Genomic DNA, 8,631 nt, shown 5'->3' on the forward strand with positions numbered 1-8,631 from the left:
GGCAACTAATCTCCCAGAACTGCCAACCGCCAGCTAGAATCTAAATCGCTGGTGGGATGGCACTCGGATCACTTTGTTTTCTGAAGTTGCCCAAAGTTGCCTCACAAAGAAACTTCAGGCGACTTCGGAAAACGAAGCGGTGCGAGTGTCATCCCGCTGGCGATTTTTCATTATAGCCAGCGGGAAGGTAGGGGAAGGTAGTTGGGGGAGATTGTCGCTCCGAAGAAGATTTCCCCAAATCTGCCCATGTGTCCTTACCCTTAGGGTAAATTTCCTCGTGAGGCAACTTCGGAGATCCGAAACGATTCGTATGCAGTCCCACCGGTAACTCGTATTCTTGCCGACGGGAAGGCATTTTGGGGAGATTAGTCGCCGCAGAAGCGAAGATTTGTCCCTAGGCGACTAATCTCCCTTTCTGCCACCACCCTAACCCAATGACAGCGACTTAGAGCAATGAGATAACTGCATACCTCCCAACTGTCCTGTTTTTAGAGGGACAGTCCCTCTTTTGACAGCTCAACCCGCAGTCCCTCGTTGTACTGATAAGTCCCTTTTTCTCTGCAATGAACATCCAGAAAAAGAAACAAAGTCTCTGACTTAATTGGCTTTTGGCAGAGAGCCCAGAACTGCCACAGCTGCAGATAAGATACTTTTGTAACAATTTCGAGATAAGCAAATAAGTAATTGTAACAATATAAGATAACAGGTCTCTTGGGAGAGGTTAGACTCACAGCTTAAAGGGCAATTCACTGTAATAACTGAAAAAAAAAACACAGAAACTTTCATAACCTGCCAAATTTTGTGAAACGAACTTGGTAATTAGGGGGTGTGGTAACAAAAAATGGGCGTGGTCAAACAACCTTTTCCGCACTGCAAATGTTGTGAGATATGTGATTGAAGACTACAGGTTAGACAGCTGATCCATACATTGAAACACTGTCCATTTGAATGTCAATGCTGGACCTCCCCCCTGCCCCAAGTGGTCTCTCCCTGCTGTGCATAGAACCTACATTTAATCAGCTACTTAATGGTGCAGGGAATTCCCAGCCGTTACTGACACAACGAGCATCTGACTCGCTACGTGACTGAGCATCACAATGAGCATCACAAGGGCTCCCCCGCCGCCCAGCGGTCAGCCAATCGGAGAGGAGGAGCCAGGCCAGGAGGGGGTTGGGCGCATTCCTCTGGGCGTCCTGAGCGCTATATACCGCTGTGATGTCACCAAACGGATCAGTTGTGTTGCTGGGGAATCTATTGCGAGGCTGTGTGAGTTGTACGCTGTCGCCATCTGACCGTGAGTCGTACGGACCGATTGGATTTATGAACGACAGTATGAGGCTGAATATGCGCGCCACCTTCGTGCTGCTGTGCTGCCTGCCCGCCCTGGTAAGCCTGGCACTGACTCACAGCAGCTTCTTCTCTTTGTTCTCGGGGAGCCACGTGAACCTTTATCCACATACTCGCAATGCTGCTCACGTCCTCTGGGCCAGGCAGGGATTCATGGGTCTGGATACCCAGCTGCCTCCTCCCGTATTAGCCTGTCTTCTTAAAAGTGATGGCTGAGGATTCTGGGAGTTGTAGTCTGGCTTCCATTGGGGACCCAAGGCTAAAGCATAGAACACTGATTTTGTCATAATAATGGATAGTTATGCTGCTCCCCTACATTCCAAGGACATAGGGGTCTGTCTTATACTACAGCCCAGTAACTTAGCTGATATCCTCCTCCAAGAGGTTCTGTGGCAGCTCTGCCTCATAGGCTGGATTTCTGTCTGTACAAGACCATTACCCCACTGCCCCCTCTTACCCAGGGTCGGACTGGGCCGGCGGAAAACCGGGAAAAAGCCCGGTGGGCTCCGCCGGCCCAGATCCGCTTCTGCACTCTGCTTCTGCCGGTATAGAATGCGCACGGGGGGTGGCGGATGGTGTTGGGGCCCTGAGGCTGAAGGCCCCCAGTCCGACACTACTCTTACCCTATTCTTTCTCCTGTGTATGATGAATAATAATTGCTTTAAGTGGATTAAACACTGGCTCAGTGCCTGCACCTTCCATATTCCCGTAACCCTGTATGTGCCGGCTGGAAACGCTTCTCCCGACGTGATGTCATAATCCACCTGAAGTCACTCTTCCAGGGAATCTAAACTTGTCTCTTGTGAAAGTTTTCACTCGTCGTTCACAAATCTCTATAAATTCGCAAATGATTCCACCGACCTGGGTGTAGTTGAACTTCACCAATTGCTCACGTCTAAAAGATTCCCTAACTCGGGCGTTTTTTCCCTTTCTGTTTATTAGATTCCTTTCTGTGCAGCTGATAAGGATGACGAGCATGATGACTGTAAAAAACCTGTGTAAGAAGCTCTCATTATAGGATCTTATTACTTCTGCCTTTGCCATAAACTTTCTCTTTTTACAAATCTCCTTTTTCCCCCTTTTGTAGCTGCTCCCAAGGGACAAGCTGGGTGAATCTCTGGTATGTCTGGTAAGTAGACATTAAGGTGATTTTATTTTGTACATATTGGGGACATGATTATGTAATCTGTTGGAGAATCCTTTCCTTTGCTGTAAAGCAGATAAAACATTTAATGTTCTAAAAGCCTCTGCTTACTTGCTGAGCATCCAATATACCTTAGTGGACAAATCCTCCTTGAAGCCTGTTTGCATTCCCAGCATTTTCAGATTAAGGGAGTTCTTAGGGCAGATTTAATATTATTAAAGCCCCATTGTTCAGTCGGCCACCTAATCACTATTAGTATCAACTTGCTCACATCTGCCGGCTCTTTCCTTATCTTCTTCACTGACTCCTGGATTAGAGGCCACTGTTTTAACCTCTCTGCAATGAAATGCTTGGACAAGAATAGGCCTCTGCCCGCGTTGTCAGAATAACTGTAACCAACCAGACTCATCACATGACATCTGTTTCCCCCAGATCAGTCATGCTTGTCATTACTAGGGCACATTAGATATATACATATGTTGGCGCTATATAAATACATGTTAATAATAATATCTTTAAAATCGTGTGCCAGTTTTTCATGCAGTATCTCCATGGACGGGCTTATGGGGGTGTGCGAAAGCTATAAACACTCCTCTGGTAGCACCTTCACTTGGAGTAATGGTTTCCTGATCCCCTTTGAAGTCCAGGATACGGCCTGGGCCTCCCTTAGCCCATTACAGATATATAAAATTGTGATGTGGCAGCCATAAAGTTATACACTCTTATATCTAGGCAGCAAATGATTGTTCTCATGTAGATGAGAAAACCAACATTCCACCATAATCTCGTAGTTGCCAGCTGGGCCCTTATTCCACTGCTCTAGGCCCTCAAAGTTTGGACCTACTAACTAAAGCTGGCCATACACGGAGAGATCCGCTCGTTTGGCGATGTCTCCAAACGAGCGAATCTCTCTCCAAGGTGGGCAATATCGGGCTGATCCGATCGTGGGCCCTAGGGCCCAACCATCGGATCCTAACGAATGGTAACGGGCGGTCGGATCGCGGGACCGCATCAACAAACAGATGCGGCCGCGATCCGACGGGATTTTTTGTCCTATCCGATCGAGATCCGGCCGACTTTCGGCCAGATCTTAGTCAGGGGGGCCCCATACATGGGCCAATATATCGGCCTGTGTATGGCCACTGTAAGAGACAGAGAGGCTGTAGACATGCCAGACAATAGCTGCGACCTGCAGCACTGTGTGCAACTCTTACGATTGGCCCAGTGTATAGGTTTTCAGCAGGAGGCAACCTAATTGCCATTTTGTTAATTAAGAAAGATGACTAATGGGAATCCTTCAGGTATACCCTAGTTTGAGTTTGGATTTAAAGGAACAGTAACACCAAAAAATGAAAGTGTTTTAAAGTAATGAAAATATCATGTAGTGTTGCCCTGCCCTGGTAAAATTGATCTGTTTGCTTCAGAAACACTACTATAGTTCATATAAACAAGCTGCTGTGGAGCAATGGCGGAAATTGAAAAACGGCTATATGGCACAGGTTAAATAGTGGATAACAGATAACACCATTAGTCAGACAGAGCTTATCTGCCATCTGCTGTGTAACCGGAGCCTTTTCTCCTTTGAATGGCTGCCCCCATTGCTACACAGCAGCTTATTTATATAAACAATAGTAGTGTTTCTGAAGCAAATGCAGCAGTTTTACCAGTGCAGGGCAACACTGTGTTATATTTTCATTACTCTAAAACAATTTTATTTTTAGACGTTACTGGTCCTTTAAGAAAAAAGAAAAGTTAATTGCTTTTCAGCAGTTCTAGCAAATCATGGGTTAAATAGGCATAGACATGTAGATTTTAGACTTGTATCCGATGAACGATCGGATGCTGCAATCCTCCGACCTGCAACTAACCATTCAGGTTACAAAACTAGTAAAAAAACAAATCAGACTATGTTCTACCTGTGACCGCAATTGTATGAAAGTTATGCCAACAATTAAAACTGTCACCCACTGATATCGTCAGATAAGCAATATATACAGAGAAAGGGCGTCAAAAGGCCCGAAACATGTTGTCTCACAGTTTGAAATAAATAATTATAAGCAGTTAATTCTGCGTTTTGAGTGCTCTCCTCTTACTCTTTAAAAGATTGATATGCAGAGAAATTATTGTAAGGCAACAAATCTTCTAACCTGTCCAACCGACTAAACAACCAATCGCCATGGTATGAAAAATGTTGGAAAGTCGTATAAAACTTCAATTGGTTCGACTTTACCTTTGCGGCTTTGGCCAGCTTTAGTGTCCAGAGTTTATTATTTTTAGTTACTGCAGTCCGTTCTACGGACCTGAACTGGGGCTGAAAGTTGAAGCAAGTGAAAGACAATATGCTTCCATCGTGCATGTGCTGACGTGCAGTTTAGGTTTAAATATAGGCTTGAGCAGTGCTTGATTATCTTAACAGGTTTAACTGGTAGCATTTAAAGCGACTAGCCTAATGCTCTTTTAAGCTGGGCTGTATTTGTGTTATGTAGGGTGGGGGGATGTGTTTTTGGCCAAACACAGATCAGTGCAGTCCGCTGGGCTCAATAAGACATTCAAACAGTAGCTCGATAAAGGTTTGTTTGCTGTGTCTGGCACAAGCTATAGAGCTGAAATAATGTTTACCTGAGATTATGGTGCCTGATAAAGTTATTCTCTTCCCAAACAGGCTGATCCTGGTGACCGTTTGTTTGCTTCTACTCTGTGGGACCACAGCAAGTTGCATCAAGTTTTGCTGCAGAAAAAAGAAGCCGCCCGTGCAAACGTTTCAAAACCATCCCTGCGAAGTGACGGTCATTGCCTTAGATAATGACAGCACCATTCACAGTACTGTTACCTGTAAGTGGCAGTCTGTTTGTAGTGTTACCCACTACATTCATTATAGTCGAATATACACTAGGGCTTGGCCTTCTGTAGGTCTTCAAGTAGGAGGCCATTTCTTACTGAATGTCCATTCTTGAAATATTTGCAGAGTTGCCATATTGCAAGTTCTCTACAAATAACATCATATTTGGCAGTCATGCTTAAAGTTGCACTTAATGTATAAATATATTCAGTGAATGGTGGCTATCGCCTTGTACATGGCAATTAGCTTGTGTGCTAAGTAGCTACAGTGGTTATAAAGTTGTCCTTATCCCAGAATCAAATCAGAACCTTCAATTACCATAGATTTTGGGGAAATGGCATCCTCTAGTGGCCTAGATTGTGTAAACAATTGTAGGTGATCTTTATTCTTTCTGTTCACTTCCTTTTGACTTCATCTCCTTTATAATACTGGAGAGGGACATATTTAACTGTCATATTTTGTTTTAGAATGTGGCTTACGAAAATGTCTGGTATTCTGAACTTTGCTTTTCATTAGGATTTGCATATTAACTCACGGGAGTAACTGTTTAAGTTTCTGTATTTGCACAAATTAATTTTTTTTTCTTTGTCTTATTCAGCCTACAGCTCTGTGCAGTATCCTTATATGTTCCCGTTTGCTGACCCTGATCGAAGTGCAATGTCCCCTCCCGCCTACAGCCTGTATGCCATGGAACTACCTCCAGCTTATGAAGAAGCCATAAAACTGGCCAAGACCAGCAGTGAAGTTGGCCCCTCTGCTTCAGCCCCAAAACTTGAAGGAATCTCTGAACAAGAGGGGCCAGAAGATGAGACGGATCAACAGGCTGGGCAGCAAACCATCTCCAGTGTCACTGAATCACCACCCCACTATGAGGAGTCCGACGCTAGCCAGGGACAGAGCTAGTCATAGCTAACTATAGATAAGGAACTTGTTCTTCCCAGAGCTTGGCTTGTATGACAGGGATCATGTTCTGCTGCAGTTGCCAACAGGGACGTTCAGTCTGTTTATAGTCGTTTCACCTACATACAAGGCATTGATTTTCTAAATGACACGTCCTTCTGCTCTGTTTCAAGGATAAGAGGAGGAATTAATACCAGAATCCTGGTCAAAGCTTAATTGGTCATCGGCAATGGTTGTAGATCCAACTACTTGAGCTTAAGGCAGAGGAATGCTGGGGCAGACCATTTTCGACAAGTCTTGGTGGCTCCCAGTGTTTTCAGAAAACCAAACTTGAGGTTTGCTGTGGAATTCTTGGTTTGCAAACTAAGATTAATGCTCCCAACATACAATGTATTCTTGCAGAATAATAAAGCCTAGCAGCCTCTTGTGACTCTTATAGGATTCTGGGAGCTAAAGTCTAGTAGTAGCCAGAGTGTCACAGCTCTGTGTTTTGCTACTATATTGTACAGTAGGGCCAGTAATCTTCTAAATGGATATGGTTGTGGAATTAATCAGAGGGGTATATGTACAAGCAGATGTATTCTGCAGTTGCTTTGGGCTTTGTGAGAGATGGTCGGAGCACTGAAGGTTTGGCACCATGTTTGATTGACATTCTAACTTTATATAGCTTAATATTTCCTGCCTATGAGTGTCCTCCTTCTTGCAGAAGGATTATATTATTTCTAGCAAATTGCTGGTGTAAAAAAAAAAAATTGTTGCTACGCAACAAAATATTTTCATTTCTGATGTATGTTACTCGATGCTTTGTATATATTTTTTGAAATCTCAATGAGTCTATTGAAAGCTAAAAGCATAATTGCTCACCCCTGCTGCCACTTGGAGGAGGTGTAAGATTAAGTGTTGAATTATATCCTTTTTCCTGCTTACGGTATGTGTCTTGTGCGTGCTGTAATATATATTTTTTAATTACATTGGTTCAACAAACCGAATAAAAATCATAATTGCTCGACTTGTCTCGCATTCTTATATACTATGAAAGATTGGTCAAACTGTCAAGTCACTGGGTAAATTTATGCTCCAAACTGCTGGCTGATATCGCCACATTTATACAGCTGGCTTGATTTTTGGGGTGCCAGCAAGAATCCACTTTTAAGTCTTGCACTCAGAGGGCAGATCTTGCAAGGAGAGATCACTTACTCCATACTACAAAAGCAATATTGAATTACATCCATTTCTTAACTGTATTGGCGTGAGGGCTTAAACAGTCTTTCAGATATTAAATGTCTATTGTGACAGAGAAGTTAAGGGCCTGCACCAGAGGATAGATGTACCTGGATTATGTGAACTCTCCTTGACTACTAAACACCAGTACAAGATTAAGGAGAGAGAGGCTGTGCACTGCGTAGGAGGTGAGCCTCATAAACATGTTGCTGGTGTTGGCAATCTAATTACTATCTGTGTAATTCAGATGTAAAATACTGCTGAAGCTAAACTATCTTTGTACTTAGCAAGTGACGACTTAAAGTTATAGTAAAATGAATTCATGGTAGTGTCTCAGCTACTACCCTCTTGTTGGCCTTGTCTCTTCTAGGAAAAACTTCATACAAACCATAATTTGATCTCTAGTGGCTGACATATGAAGTAGCATTCTACCACATTTCATGACAAGCCATCTCTATAGCGGTATAGTTAATGTAAATAACTTTTAGAACTGAAACTTAAAATATATATTTTTATACTACATGTGGGTGGGGCACAATGCTATATTACTCTTTAAGGGAAATTTTGTACCATTCTGTTTAAACGGGAGAAACTATTTCCTGCTTGCATTCCTAACTCATTGCTGTGTTCCTGGGGTATTGTGCTGTGCAATAACACCCCCTCCCCGCTCTTTAATTAGAAGTGTGACGAACAAGAGGAAAATGTACACGGACACCCCCCCAGCTGTGCAAAAATGCACCCAGCCAGTAGCCCGCAGCCGACTGTTGCACATAGTCTGCCCTAATCTATACGTTTTATGGATGAATGGATTATACTAGAATAAAATCATTATCCATGCTTTGTTCACATCATCACACTGAACTCATAACTAGTTCCTGCTCTGTGATGCATGCATGACTGATAAGGAGTCACAGATCTTATTCCACCCAAGAGTCATGCATATCTTAACACAACCAGCCATGTACAGTATATTTATCCAGAAAGGCTGCTATATCCTTTAGATAGTAAGCCCTTGTGCACAGGGTTCACATGAGTATATCTCACATGAGTATATCACTTTGTCAAGGGCGGAGACGTGGAGATTCGGGGAGATTAGTCGCTCGGTGACAAATCACCTCTTCTTCGGGCGACTAATTTCCCCAAACTGCATTCCTGCCGGCTAGAATGTAAATCGCCGGCA

The 8,631-nt window shown here is 43.5% G+C and overlaps 1 protein-coding gene across 1 annotated transcript; it reads left to right on the top strand.

Moving 5' to 3' along the window:
* Positions 1-1,082: 1,082 nt before the first annotated feature.
* On the top strand, positions 1,083-7,239 carry tmem52.S (transmembrane protein 52 S homeolog). Its single transcript, XM_018227873.1, is given in 6 exon segments — positions 1,083-1,286; positions 1,288-1,386; positions 2,290-2,345; positions 2,435-2,476; positions 5,154-5,323; positions 5,929-7,239. Coding segments are annotated over 6 exon segments (861 nt in total). The 5' UTR covers positions 1,083-1,097; the 3' UTR covers positions 6,234-7,239.
* Positions 7,240-8,631: the final 1,392 nt, after the last annotated feature.

This window comes from Xenopus laevis, chromosome 7S, assembly GCF_017654675.1.
Source record: "Xenopus laevis strain J_2021 chromosome 7S, Xenopus_laevis_v10.1, whole genome shotgun sequence".
In the NCBI taxonomy this organism is placed as follows: domain Eukaryota; kingdom Metazoa; phylum Chordata; class Amphibia; order Anura; family Pipidae; genus Xenopus; species Xenopus laevis.